At 42.1% G+C, this 15,505-nt stretch overlaps 1 protein-coding gene across 1 annotated transcript; it reads left to right on the forward strand.

Moving 5' to 3' along the window:
* The first annotated feature begins 1,465 nt into the window (after positions 1–1,465).
* On the forward strand, positions 1,466–1,969 carry LOC121443167 (60S ribosomal protein L32-like). The gene has a single exon (XM_041644844.1). The coding sequence runs from the start codon at positions 1,513–1,515 to the stop codon at positions 1,918–1,920; it is 408 nt and encodes a 135-aa protein (XP_041500778.1). The 5' UTR covers positions 1,466–1,512; the 3' UTR covers positions 1,921–1,969.
* Positions 1,970–15,505: the final 13,536 nt, after the last annotated feature.

The following is a 15,505-nucleotide window of genomic DNA, read 5'->3' on the forward strand; positions in this document are numbered from 1 at the left end:
GATCTCAAGACTGTGTCTAACTCTCAGGCAGGATTCTATTCCAGGTTCACAGATTCAGATTAACTACAGCTGCAATGAGGCAAATTTCTCTTATGAGAGAGAAGTATTTTGATCAGTGCACTTTATCATTAAAGGTTCCTTCAAAGCTTCTCTTGCAACTTTCTATGAAAATTTTGCTCCATAGAATCCTAGAATCCAGTGAGATACAAGAAATGTTGCTTAAATAAAAAAGATTTGCAGTAAAAATATTTGGTGATATTCTGAAAGCTTTACCTCTTATCATAAAGTCTCAGCATTCAATGAACATATAAGAGGTTCAGAAAAACTACATAAAAGAAATCTACCTTGCTTTGATAGCTCTCATATTACTCAAAAATTTATAGACACATTCTTGGTTTTATTAATCTACTATCTGTGACTATCTGATGTACCGTATTTTGAAAAAGCCTACTGTAAATATGACATAATTATTTCATAAATGTGATCCTTCCAGTAAAGAAAACACCCATGTTAAATTAAGACCCCGGTTTGGGAATTATAGAAGAGATCACTTTGCTAAGTCAGCATAACTCCTTACTGCATTCTAAATCTTATTCTTCATTTTTAGGTGACTTTGTGAGGGTGTTAGATCCCCTGGAACTGGAGTTCATAGACAGCTGTGAATGGCCATGTGGGTGCTGAGAGGTGAACCCAGATCCTCTGGAAGTGCAGTCAGCAAGCCATCTCTTCAGCTCCTTAAATCTTATTCTTACAACTACAGATATAAGTATAGCTTCTCTATACAACAAATGAAGACCATGAAAAACAACAACAACAACAAAAAAAAAACGAACCAAACAAACAAACTAGAGACAATTCAGATATCCGTGGATTGTGAAGAACTAAGTCCCATGAGGTACACCTGCAACACAGAGCCTGGGGTAGAAAGGTTTGCAAGAACCATAATACCTGGACATCAGTTGTGCGAGTGCCTTTCTTAGTAATGGCTGCATAAACAAGACCTGAACCAAGACACTAACCAGGACAGGAGAACATCTTGAGTATTTCCACTTATAGAAACAACAAAAGCTATAGTTAATCAATGACTCCTGAGAGAGGGACAACGAGCCTTTTCCAGGCATGAGCCTCTCATTGGTTATCCCATACAGAGTGGTGTGGTGTGGTGGTTTGAAGGAAAATGACCACGAAAAGTAGTGGCATTATTAGGAGGCGTGTCCTTGTTGGAGGAAGTATTTCACTGTGCGGGTGGACTTTAAGGTCTCATATATGCTCAAGTCACACTCAGTGCCTTAGACCACTTCCTGTTATCTGCAAGCCAAGGTGTAGGACACTCGGGTACTTCTCCCACATATATCTGCATGTAGGACCATCATGTTCTGCCAAGATGGTAACTGATGAAACCTCTGGAACTGGAAGGCACCTCAGTTAAGTGTTTTTTTTCCTTTATAAGAGTTGCCATGGCTTCTTCTTCGGCGCTACCTGCGAGGTGGCTGCCATCTCCTTTGCGGCATCATGGCTGCCCTCCGGCCTCTGGTGAAGCCCAAGATCGTCAAAAACAGGACCAAGAAGTTCATCCGGCACCAGTCAGACCGATATGTCAAGATTAAGCAAAACTGGCGGAAACCCAGAGGTATTGACAACAGGGTGCAGAGAAGATTCAAGGGCCAGATCCTGATGCCTAACATTGGTTATGGGAGCAACAAGAAAACCAAGCACATGCTGCCTAGTGGCTTCCGGAAGTTTCTGGTCCACAACGTCAAGGAGCTGGAGGTGCTGCTGATGTGCAACAAGTCTTACTGTGCTGAGATTGCTCACAATGTTTCCTCCAAGAACCGAAAAGGCATCGTGGAAAGAGCAGCGCAGCTGGCCATCAGAGTCAACAATCCCAACGCCAGGCTGCGCAGCGAAGAGAATGAGTAGATGGCTTGCGTGCACGTTTTATTTGTGTTTAAATAAAACCACAAAAACTGCAAAAAAAAAAAAAAGAGTTGCCATGGTCATGGTATCTCTTCACAGCAATAGTAACCTAACTAAGGCAGGTAGCTAGTCCTGAAACCACATAAATACATACAAACAACAAAAATGAACTCAGCACATTACATTTTATATATTATGTGCATGTGTGTGCATGTAAATATGTGTGAAACAATAATAAAAAATATGCTATTGATCTGAAATGGGGGATTATGGAAAAGGTTGAAGCGAGGGGACATGGGAAATGCTAGAGGGAAGAAATTGAAGGGGGAACTGATATAATTCTATTTTATTTTTCTTTTCTTTTATTATTTATTTATTTATTGTTTATTTATTTATTAAAGATTTCTGCCTCCTCCCCGCCACTGCCTCCCATTTCCCTCCTCCTCCCCCAATCAAGTCCCCCTCCCTCGTCAGCCTGAAGAGCAATCAGGGTTCCCTGCCCTGTGGGAAGTCCAAGGACCACCCACCTCCATCCAGGTCTAGTAAGGTGAGCATCCAAACTGCCTAGATGCCCTTCAATGGAAGAATGGATGAAGAAAGTATGGAATATATACATATTAGAGTACTACTCAGCAGTAAAAAACAATGACTTCTTGAATTTTGCATGCAAATGGACGGAAATAGAAAACATTATCCTGAGTGAGGTAAGCCAGACCCAAAAAGAGGAACATGGGATGTACTCACTCATATTTGGTTTCTAGCCATAAATAAAGGACATTGAGCCTATAATTCGTGATCCTAGAGAAGCTAAATAAGAAGGTGAACCCAAAGAAAAACATATAGGTATCCTCCTGTAATTCTATTTTAAATTTAAAGTATTTTAAAAGCAATAAAGTTAAAAAACATTCAGAAGATTTTGTCTGAAAACTTCTCTATATTGTAAACTCAGAAATTCAAATGACTCTTGCACAAACTGGATTTCTAAAGATTAAAACTAATGGTTTTAAACCTTAAAGTACCTATAAGTTTTATTTGTAGGGAAATTATATTGGACAAGTCAAGAACTCTCTTCGATATGTGACTAAATGAAAGACAAGCTTTAGGAATTCAGGAGCAGATGTTCTGCACAGAAACAGGATGCATGATTCCTGGGCTTAACGCATGATTATGAGAATTATAAAGATTGGAGAACAATGGTGAGAGAAATTACAAATGAATCTGAATCCAGAAAGCGATCAGAAGCCAAGAAGGCAAAGCCCCTAGAAAACACGGAAAGGCAGTAGACAAATATCAGGACTCTGGGAATGGACAAGTAGTGGCTGATAAGACAAGGTGGGAAAGGCGTGTGAAAACACAGATTAGAGAGCTGTCATCTTTATGGTTAAGCACCAATAAATAACTTTAAAAATAAATGGGGCTGAAGAGGTGACTCTTTGGTTAAGAGCACATCCTCTTCCTGCAGAAGAATAAAGTTTAGTTGCCAGCATCTATGGTATGTGGTTCACAACCTCTTCCACTCCTGGGAATGCTCTTTGTGTCTCTGTGATCACCTGCACCATGTGCACATATCCTCACATAGATACATAAGTAAAATAATTTTACAAGTTAACTAAATTTTTAGAAACATAAACAATGCTGGGAAGAGGATCCGGTGGGTAAAGGTGTGTGCTGCCAAGCCTGATTACCTAAGTTTGCCTCCTGAGAGCCACGTGGTGAAAGGAGAGAACAGACTCCTAAAAGTTCTCATCCAACCTCTCCACAGGCACCATGGCACATGCACGTACATAACAAATAGTGGAATTTTAATTTTTAAAATGGTACAGAACAGGTAATTGCAGACTAGCTTTCTAGAATATACAGCTACAGCTAATGAGCGGTTCATTTAGACATAGAAGGGAAATGAAGACAAAGGCAGCAATTATTTGAAAGGGCAAGGGTCATCTTAGTGTTTACCTGACTTTAGACAAAGATAATTGGACTAATTCAGGGCAGAGTCATCATCTGAATCACCATGTATAATAGTAATCCAACCTTACCTTTGCATTTATATAAGGATTTACAGGATTTATGAGGCAAATATCTCTCTCATCCCACTGTCTAAGGCTGCCTTGAAAGACAGATTACTACCCTTCTCTTCTCCCTCCTGAACTTGACTAGAGCACTACTCATGGTTAATCCCTAGTCCAGGGCCATGTGAGGAAAGAAATTCTGGGGATGATGTTAATGAAGCAGAAATCAGCAGAATTACACAAATCCCACAAATAAGCAATAAAATATTTTCTATTTTTAACACAAAGAAGACAGGCAACGAGTGATAGCCAATGAAGCTATGAAACCACTAACCTCTTTTTAGCTGGTCTCTATAAAATTCTGTTTGTAGATAACTTGCCCATTGATCCTCATATGCACATACTCCAGCAGTGTAGACACCATGCTAACTGACATTATAACTAGTAGGTTTGTCCAGGGGTCAATTGCAGGGATCCTGCCAATCTCTACTGTGCTGGGATCCTGGCCAAGATTTAGGTTCAGATTTGTTCCACATAGCTCCCCTTGTTAAGAGCTATATGCACATGTGTAAATGGCTTACCTTTCCTCCAGAGCACGTGTCCTCCACAACTCGGGAATGTGAAAGTTTAGTCTCCTGGTGCAAGAAAGTCAACATTACAGGGAAATAAAGGTGTTTATTAAGTAAATTTTATTGTTTTTAATTATTAAAGATTTATTTATTGTATGTAGTGTTCTACCTGCATGCATGCCTATATGCCAGAAGAAGGCACCAGATCTCACTATAGATGGTTGTGAGCCACCGTGTGGTTGCTGGGACTTGAACTCAGGACCTCTGGAAGAACCGACAGTGCTCTTAATCACTGAGCCATCTCTCCAGCCCCTTATTAAGTAAATTTTAAAGGAGGTGCTCTTTCATTCTTCTGGATTATTGTCTTAGTTAGGGTTTAGTCTGTTGTTGTCATAGCCGGAAGTATGGCAACGTACAGACAGGCTTGGTACTAGAGAAGGAGCTGGGAGTTCTACATCTTGATCTGTAGGCAGCAGAAGGAGATTGTGTGCCACCCTAGGCCTAATTTCAGTATATAAGACCTCAAAGTATGCCTCCACAGTAACATACTTCCTCCAACAAGACCACCTACTCTAACAAGGCCATGCCTCCTAATAGTGCTACTCCCTATGGGCCAATTTTCAAACACATGAGGCTATCGGAGGTCATTTCTACTCAAACCACCACAATTACCTATAATCACAGGAAAAATAGAAGACGGAAGGAGAGGAGACAGAAAAAGAGCCAGAAGGAAAACCAGAGAAAGACAAGAGTAACGGGGACTCTCCTGATGCTGCTGCCTTCAAAAGTAAACCATGGCACCATGAGCCACGGAGTCTAAGAATCCTGTAGAAACTGTAGCAAGGCTAAGGAAGCCGATTATCCCTAGAGACTCCAGAAGGACACAGCCTACTGACACTCTGATTTTATCGTGACCCATTTTGAAATTCTGACTCGCAGAATGGTGGAGAATAAGTTGTTGTTGCTTCAGATAACAAAGTCCGTAATGATTTGTTATGGGAATTTCAGGCTAATAGAAAAGCCTAATGTGCTACCTATAGCTGGTTGTTCTTCTTTCTGCTGGCAGAAGTACAAGAACATGTGCAGAAATACGACATATGCCCAAACTCTCAGCCTACATTGTCTATTCATCTCACCATCAAGGGAGGGAGAAAATAGGTGGTACTGTTTGTGGGAGGGATTTTAAAGCTATATGGTGAAGGTGTGGACATAGGAAAGGGTGAAGTCTTAGCGCATTGGTGCCTCATACTGTTTAGTTTAATCTTAATATGAGCGGCTCCTCCAGTGCAAATAACTCCAATTAAACCAGATTAGACCGAACTAAAATGCTCATGTTTAACAAATACAGCACTCTCAGGTGAACCAAGACAGCATGGCGGGAATAGGAGCCCACACAAACCCGAAACCACTTGTTCCTTTCTCCAGCAGGAGCCTAAATGGCCTGTGGGAGTGGTCCCGACCCTCCCCAGAGGAGGGGTCAGTGCCTGGCAAGCTGAAGAGTTGGAGTCCTGACCAGGGCAACTGCCGGCCAAGAGCTTCCAATCACATACCACAGCAAACATCTCACCACACCCTGTGGGCCAGGAAAATTTTCTCTGAAAGCAAATTAGCTACCATGAGCTTCATAACTGGAAGTAGAACTCAAGTCTCCCACATTATTTACATGGTCCAGACAAATCATGATTATTGGATATTTTTTTCAAGAAAAAAAATACAAATGAATAACTTAGCAATATCGACATGGGTAGAGCTATTCCAGGGAGGAATCTAGTTAGACATAACTAGAAATTTAAAAGTCTATGCTTCTTTACATAAGGCTGCAACAAAACAGATCCACGTCAGAGTGTATTTATGACCTTACATTTCTGTGTTCCAGAGTACACACTAGTGGGAGAATGAAATATAAAATGTAATATAATCAAACTGTGGTCTCTGTCCTGTACTATGCAGTGGTCAAAGGCAGTACGCAAAGCTGGTGTAAACATATAGACAGATCACAGAAGTGCATGTTAGGTGAGGAAAGAGCATAAGATAGCTCATAACACAAAACCATCGACACAACACATAGTCCTCTGAGCATTGTGTGTTTTCAAACATCTTTAATTGCTCAAATAAACATATAAAAGGAAGGTTTGAAGGTAAACTGGGCACCCATTTATTGGATGCGAAGGTTAGCAAGGGGAATTGAGAAAAATCAGAGAGAAAACATTTAATTTTTAGGTAGAAAGGCTTAACCACACAATGGTCATAACAATTTCCAAACAAAGAACTGCTAGCTAAAGTCAGTTATATACGTCCAATTTTTTGTAAGTAAGGGACAGAAAAAGGACCTGAGAGAAGGGGGAGAGAGAATAAAAATCTAATGAGAGTATAGAATTTCTAAGATGTGTTTGCCCATGAGGTAAAAGCTTCATAAAACAACAGAAGTTTTCTACCACAGCACTTTCTCTACACTAAATTTTATATCTTCTGGAGGAGACAAGTGCTTTCCAGCCCATTTAATGGTTCTCTTTCTCTCTCTCTCTCTCTCTCTCTCTCTCTCTCTCTCTCTCTCTCTCTCTGTCTCTCCTCACTTGTGTGCATGTAACGGGAGAAAAGAAGGAAGGAGAGGAAGAGAACATTCTTCTGTAGCCATTTAATTTCTTTTCTTAATTGTTTTAGTAAGGTTGTTAATGTCCTTTGACCTCCAGAGTTCACTTTTAGATGATACTTTAGGCTTTTGCATATGAAGCCCATCTTTCTTGTGAATAATAATGGAAATGAGGCAGAGATCGCATCAGTTGCCTAGAAAGTGCTCTCTGTGTTGAAACATTGCTTTGCGGAGAGGAAACCACTTCATCTTCAATAGTGAGCAGTGGGGAAATGTCTGGTCCAGCCTATTGGGGGAACTGCTGGTTTTTAATGAGAGGAAGGAATGGTGGAAGCTGTTGGCTAGCTACAGCAACTGCGATGCTAACACGCCAGAGCCTCATGCTAGTGACCAGCATGCCTAGCTGACTGCAGTCCCTGACCACGCCAAGTTTCCTCTGTTCTACACTAACATTTCAGCTTCACATGTGTACCTGCTCTTGACAGGGACAGGCTTTCGGGGGGATTGAGGACCATGCTAATCACATAGTAATTTTATACTTATCACGAGTCAATAGATTATAAACAAACTGATCCTTGTCTTTCTGGACCACACATACACACACTAGAGCCATACTCTTAGTTATGGCTTCATTGCTATAATAAATACCTGAGAGAAACAATTAACAGGAATAAATATTTACTTTGACTCATAATTCCAATAGTTTGCTCTTTTGCTACTGTCCTGGTGACCACAAAAGCATATGGTGGAACAGAGCTGTGGCTGGGAAATAGAGACAGGAAGAAACAGAAAAAAGGTAGATCTTTCCAAGACTCAATCTAATGATAAATTTTCTTCCTTTAGGTCCCACATCCTATGGTCCCACTGCTTCACGTTAATATCATTCAACCATGAAACATCAAGGGATTAATATAGTGATGAAGACAGAGTCCTCCTGGTCCAGTCACCTTTCAGTAGCATTCCAGCTGGAAATTATTGCTTCGAAGAGCAATAAGCCTCCTCAACGGGGCATTTTTTTAAAATTATATTTCCTATTTATTCTTTGAGAACATCATGCATGTACACAAGGTATTTTGATCGTATACAGGTCCCATTCTTCCTCTAACTCCTTTCAACAGTACCTATACCACATGCTCCTAACTTCATGTCCTTATATGCATACATATATGTTATATCACTGAGTCAAATTAGTGCTGCATATAAGTTCATGGGTGTAGGGTCATCCAATAAAGCGTGGGCAGCCTAGGAAGAGCAACACTGAAGAAAACTGAACCTCTTTCCCCCAGCAGAGATCAACTGCCAATAGCTCTTCAGTCATGGTGAGGTCTCACACAGGCAGATGTCACCTAGCAGGCAGTGTGGAGGAATTTATAGGACTGCATACTTGGGGCTTACTTTTGACATTATGATCTCAAAACAAAAAAAAATTTATAAGAGACATGTCTATTCTGGTAATGAAGTTGGGATCTTACTCAAGAAGGTGTTTTAAAATGAGAACATCCCAGCACACAAGAAACAGAGGATACATGCCCGTTCCCTCTCTGTAAACCAATCTACTGCAGATCCCAGGCAGACGTGTCCATGCCCTCTCTATAAACCAATCTACTGCAGATCCTAGGCAGACATGCCTGTGCTCTCTCTCTAAGCCAATCTACTGCAGATCCCAGGCAGACAGGCTTGTTCCCTCTCCATGAAGCAATCTACTGCAGATACCAGGCAGCACTCACAGTCTTGAATTCACAATAAATAATTGGTACAAAAGAAGTAAAGGAAATAGTTTTGATGTTATCCAGTGTTCAGCATTTAAATCATAAGTCCACTTTGAACATCTGTCTGAAGACACTTCCAATCTTAACTATGCAAAGAACCTTTTCACTGACAGCAGGACAATGCTGTACCCAGAGTCCACCCAACTCAGCAGACCATGAGGCTTTGCTATGCTTTATAAAGTAGGTCAGAGTGTGAAACAGAAAAGGGAAGATGTGGCTATCTTTTCCTTATGTAGAGAGATTCTTCAATTGAATAGACATGATAGTTATTTAGTATAAAGCATAATCTTAAGCTAGGGAGATAACTCTAATGGTAAATGTTTGTAGTAGAAGCTACGGGCTGAGTTCCGCTGCCCGGCTCCTGGCCACCAGCTAGCTTAGTCTTTAAATTACTGACCAATATGGGTAGGAACAAAGCTGTGGCTTTTCCTGCTAGATCCAGCCCATTCCTTAGCTTTCTGCCATTCCAGCTTTGTGGCTGAGGTACAGGCCAGAGCCGTGTTCAGTGCCACAAGTCTACAGTGTTTCAAGGTCCTTGCCAGCAAGCAAGCTGCAACAGTATTAAGCAACACTCAAAAGCTCCGTAGTCAGGACCGCCTGCTTGAAAGAGTCAAAGTTTGCCCTGGCAGGACGGCCAAGAAAGCTGGCATTTTAAACCGCAACTTGTTTCCTGCTTCAGCTGAAAACCGAAAAGCATGTGTTCAGCTTTTCATCAACATGGTTTAAGTGTTTTGTGGCAGGACCTCTTAAAAGAGCTGCCAGCTTTGCAGCTAAAGCTGAATCAGGAAGCCTCTCTTAAATGAGAGCATTTGCTTGCCTCTAGCAAGCAGAGCAGACCCGAGAAATTGCTGCTACCAAGAAAACATGCTTTACTCTATTCTTTCCCAAGCTTTCTCAGGCTTTCTGTGGATTCAGTTGTCCACATGTTGGGCAGCCATTCTGTTGAAGGAGCTGTGTGCTGCATTCCTGCCACCCAGCTCCCAGCTGCCTGGCTATCTTATGCCCCAAAATAACAACACACAAACTGTATTCATATAAACACTGCTTGGCCCATTTCTATTAATGTGTGTAGCACCACGAGGTGGTGACTTATCTTGCCTAACCCATATTTAGTAATCTGTGTAGCACTAGTCTTACCAGGAAAGATTCAGCATGTCTGACCTGGTGGCTTGCTTCATCGTGTCTGCCCCAGAGAGCAGAAGCATGGCGTCTTAGCTCACTTCCCTTCTTCCCAGCATTCTGTTCTGTTTACTTCACCTACCTAATTTTCTGTCCTATCAGAGCCAATGCAGTTTCTTTATTTAACCAATGACCTTCCTCCACCATATAGGTTGCTAATGGATAATCATCAATAATTGTAAAGCTTGTAGTAATGTTAATTAGATTTTCTAGATATATAGAGATATATTTCAGTTAGATAGGCATTCTTCATATTTTTCAAACACTGCAGAATATGGCATTTAATAGTTTAATAACTTAGGATTTTTCAGGACAATGAGACACATCTGCTTCTGGCAGCACCAATCTACTTCAAGAGGAAGATGGGCATTGAAGAGGCTCCTTATGGAGTTTGATAGCCATCTGGGCAAGAAACTGTTCTTGCCTGGACTGTTGCATAAACTGGACACAAAGAACTGGCAGAGAGAGGACTGCTTAACCTACCTAAAGGTGAGATGGTCTTTTGGGGTTCCTGATCCATGAAAGAGTCTGCGAGACATTCTGCAGGACACAGCAGAAACTGACTAAACTGTCTTTGCAATTTCCTGCTTCATGGAAATGTCTGCTGGATACTATGGGCCTGTAGGCCGAAGATGGATGCCCCGATGGTGCAAACAAATGTTGGGTGACTATACAGGCAGAGAGCTGTCTCTGTCATTTCTAGAGTTTGGAAATTGTTTATTTCTTGTTTACTTAGGTAATATTATATCCTTCTGGAGTCTTTGATGGAGCTGAAGAATGGATAGTTATAGTTTTCCTTAGTTATGATAAAAGATAAAATAGATATAAATATTGTGACTGTAATTCTTGCTTTATAACTGTTTTGCTATATGTAATTTACTGTGTTAAAGTGAAAGCCTTTCCTTTTTGTTTAAACAGAAAAAGGGGAAATGATGGAGGTGGGTCATTTGTCTATCTGTTGCTTTCATTGGTTAATTAATAAAGAAACTGCTTGGCCTATGATAGGACAGAAAATTAGTTAGGCAGAGTAGACAGAACAAAATGCTGGGAAGAATGGAAGTGAGGCAGAGTTGCCATGATTCTCCTCTCCGAGACAGACGCAGGTTAATATCTTTCCTGGTAAGCCACACCTTGTGGTGCTACACAGATTATTAGAAATGGGTTAATCAAGATGTGAGAATTAGCCAAAAAGAGGCTAGAACTAATGGACCAAGCAGTATTCAAAAGAATACAGTTTCCGTGCAATTATTTTGGGTAAAGCTAGCTGGGTGGTGGGAGCCGCTCCTCACTACAAATGTTTGCTATGCAAGACAATGATGTGGGCTTGAAATCGGCTTGCATTTAAAAGCCTTTGAAAGATGGCTTGTACTCAGAATTCTGTACCTGGGAGGAGGAGACAGGCCTTCTTTGGGTCTAGGCAGCCAGCCTTAACAAACTTCAAACAAAAGATCTTGTCTCAAACAAACAAAACAAAACAAAAACAGAAAAACAGACAGCAATGAGGAACAATGGAGGTTGAGGTTGTCCTTCATGCACTAACATAATGTACACCCCCCCACACACACATACATGTATAGAGTCACAGTTCTTTGATGATATTATGTACATCTCCACATACACATAAAACTACTTTGAGGATATTATGTACACACACACACACAAACACACACACTACTTTGAGGATGTTATGTGTTAGGAAAAAATCCTAAAACAGGTGGTTCAGCCGGCACAAAGAATTCCAATTAGGTCAGATCAAACCAAATTAAAATGCCCATCATTTTATTGAATACGGTGATCTTGGGTGGCTGAGCACATGGCTTAGAGACAGAAAGGTAGGGAGCCAATGCAAACCTGGAACCAAGCATTGCTCCTCTGAAAGCCCACTTAAATACCCTGTGGGAGTGGTGGGGAGGGGTCAGGACCTGGCATGCTGGGATTTGGAGTCCAGACCAATGCTACTCCCAGACTGGGGCTGGGGCTATGCTCCAGACTTAACATTATGTACACACACAAACACAGACACTACTTTGTGGATTTTATGTATACACACACACACACACACACACACACACACACTACTTTGAGGATTTTATGTACACACACAAACACACATACTACTTTGAGGATATTTATGTACTCTCTCTCACACACACACTCTCTCTCTCATTCTCTCTCTCTCTCTCTCACACACACACACACACACAAACACACACACTTTGAGAATATGAGTTCAAACAGTTTGCCAGACTCTTCCAGAATTTATATGTATAATGAATTGAGCCAGTCATAAAGCTACAAATTAAGACTGTAACTTTTGTCAAAAGTAGTCCCCAAAAGCTCTAGGTTCCTGAGACTTTTGACAATGACACCCTTGTAGTGTGCTGCTGTATGAGGTACTGGGATTTTCTGGGTTAAAGGTCAAAATGTAAGGGGCCGAAGAGTCTGCTCTGTCAGCTGTGCTCAGAATGCAGAATTGATTACTCAGTTACGGTCTCATCTAGTATTCAGGGTAAACAGCCTCATTAAAAGTATAATGCGAAGGAGATTTAAAATTTTTCCAACAGGGTCAGAGAGGTCGACTAAGGAAGAGGGAACCAGCCAGTGGCTGCTCAACTGGCCTCTGACTCAAGGTAGCTGTGTACTTGTCTCGCTTGCTCTCTGCAGACTTGGTCATTTTAAGGATGATATCAGTCAAGGAAGGAGAAAAGACAGTGTTCAAAGGTTAAGAGTCAAAATCTCTCCAGAGATTTTAAGCAGCGGTCCTGTGAATGAAGCTCGGCAACAGGCAGCCAGTTGAGAAACTCTGAAAAGCAAAAAGCATTCTCTTTGATGAAGAGTGAGCCTCTCTTTAAGCCTGGCCTGACCCGCGGCACAGCAGGGAGGCAAGTACTCCACAGGGAACTCTTTATTCTCCTATTACTCACTTCTGCCTGGAATGCCTCAAACTCACAATTTCTGCAGAAGCTTCCTATTCAAAGTTGCTTTGTCATTCTAAGACCCCTTGGGCATTGTTTCCACCTTCTCATCCCACAGAGTCTGCACCCTGCTTTTAGGAACGAAAAGGTGTTTTTGTTGTTGTTGTTTTATTTGTTTTCGGTCGTCCCTCCCAAGTCTCACTGTAGAAAGCCAACCTCCACTTCCTCCTCCTGGCAGCCCAAGGTGACACTGACTAACCAAGAAGGCTCAGCGCTGCTGGGCTTCAGGGAAAAGCCCAGAGAACCACAGCCCACAGAACCACCTGTCCTTCCCTTCCAATAAAGAAATCCACCCAGAGGTGAAATCCTGGAAGCTGATGTCTCACAAGGGAGAATTGCCTTGTGTGCGATTTTGGCACTGGCGCTGTTGAATGGAGGACATTGCATATGGTAGGCAAGTGTGGCCCTGTTGAGTTGCACTTCCTACAGCTACAGATAGTTTCAGAGATATTTTAGGGCAAGTGACACTAACAAAGGTGAACAGAAGATACATCTGGGACATTAGGTAAGAAGAAAACAAAAAGAGATAATGCTTCTGTGCTGTGTTCACCTTCTCAGGCGGGAAGATATTGGTGGATCACAAAGATAGCAATGTCTTCTCCATGGTCAAACAGCAGGAAAATGTCTCATTTCTCTTAGAGAGGAGTACGCAGTGTTTTAGGGCATCGATCTCTACCATTCCACGACTTGGCAGTGATAGCCTTTATTGTACTGATTATGTGGTAGTGGTGTCTAATGGCAGTCGGGACAGGTTCAGGGCTTGTTACCTTTACTCAACTGTATCTGTGACTGCTTCAAACAATTCTGTCTGCTAACTTTAGAAGAGAGGGAAATGATCTCACATTTATTCACCATCAGCAGCAACAATAATGGAGTAAGATTTTACAAAGTTACTGATTAGCATGAAGATGGGGGGGTCACAACACATCATTGCTAAGTCTGGTGTGTAGCACTCCTGTCTCTGCTCTGTTGTGGAAGCTTGTCAATGGAATTGCAGTGTGCTGACTTTAATATTCATCTGATGGCTCTTCCCCCCACGCTCTCACTCTGTGTGTGCATATGTGTATGTCACATATTTCTTAACTTGGTGTTATGTAAGGCCATCTTCCTACAAATATATAATATAGTTTGGCCTGCAACCTTCTGATGTCACTCCCTCTGTTGTTCTTAATTCCTGTTTGTCCTATGGGGGTAAAGACGATTACGCGGGGGAAAGACACAGACACGCGGTGGTCCCACGTGGTACACTTTAATGGGGGGAGGGATAACAAACAGGTAGGGGAAAACGTGCAGACACACTAGGGGAGGCGGAAGGAAGGGGTGAACTCGTGACTTGTCCTTGCTTTTAACGGAGGATGCAAAGGCTTCTGGGAAATGTGTCCCCAGGGGAACGCTGGGAGTTGTAGTGTTGCAAGAGAACAACATTTCACCCTTTTGGTTTGATTAAAAAAAAACTGGGGGACCTTAAGGGGTAGGGAATAGGGACATAGTCCGGTCTCTCATGGCTGCTTCCTGCTGGCTTTGGGCATTGAGGGGTCCAGGGAATGTCCGATTATTTTGGCAATGTCCCATTGGCGTTTGTGGTCACTGGTGTAGTTGGTCACTGATGTCCAGGGTTGCTGGCTGGTATAGTTGGTCAATGATGTCCAGGGTTGCTGGCTGGTGTAGTTGGTTACTGATGTCCAGGGTTGCTGGCTGGTGTAGTTGGTCACTGACATTTGAAGTCCTGGCTGTCGTCTGAGGCGGCTGGGTCATCATTAAGATGCTGGAAGGCAAAAGTTGCATTAGTAAAGGAAGAAAATTAAAAGAAGGGGGGGAATTTTTTTGGGGGGAGCTGGGGTGAGGGGGGAGGAGGAGATCCAGGTGAGGGGGTCTTAGGATGTCCGGGGTTAAGAATGATAAAAAAATTAAGTGATACTTATTCCTTTGTGTTTGATCCGTTGGGCTGGCATCCTGGAGCTTAAGGAAACTGTCTTAAAAGAAATAGATTCTAACCATACATCTCTTAACATTTCAGGGGCCACTGCTGCAGTCAGTGGCTGGCCTGTTATGTTAAAGAGCTTTGTAGATGAGAATCTGCTTACCACTTGACTCCGTATTTGATGGGGGTACCTATAACGACAGCTAGACAGTTATTTATGAATTTAAAGAAGGGAGGGTGTGTTAACACAGCGACGGATCGGGACCATTGTTTTCCTTAGACTGTAGTAGGGGGGGCTGAATCCTGCATCCTTTGGAACTTAAGAGTACAGGGTCCGGTTTGAGTCACCGTGTATGAGGGATTATCTTGAGCTGTGGAGATAAACGGTTTAAGATGTGACAGGTGAATCCAATGAGGAATTCCTTTAAGCTTAGCAGCTGTGGGAGTTAAAAGAATTACTCTGAAAGGGCCCTGCCATTTAGGGGAAAGGGGTGAAGGGCACTGGCCTGGGGGTGAGAGTAATACCTCATCCCCTATTTTAACTGGCGGCGGACATGTATTAGCACATGGTCGAGG

The sequence above is a fragment of the Microtus oregoni genome, unplaced genomic scaffold (genome assembly GCF_018167655.1).
Source record: "Microtus oregoni isolate MIOR12 unplaced genomic scaffold, Mior012 000101F_ref0000407, whole genome shotgun sequence".
In the NCBI taxonomy this organism is placed as follows: Eukaryota; Metazoa; Chordata; class Mammalia; order Rodentia; family Cricetidae; genus Microtus; species Microtus oregoni.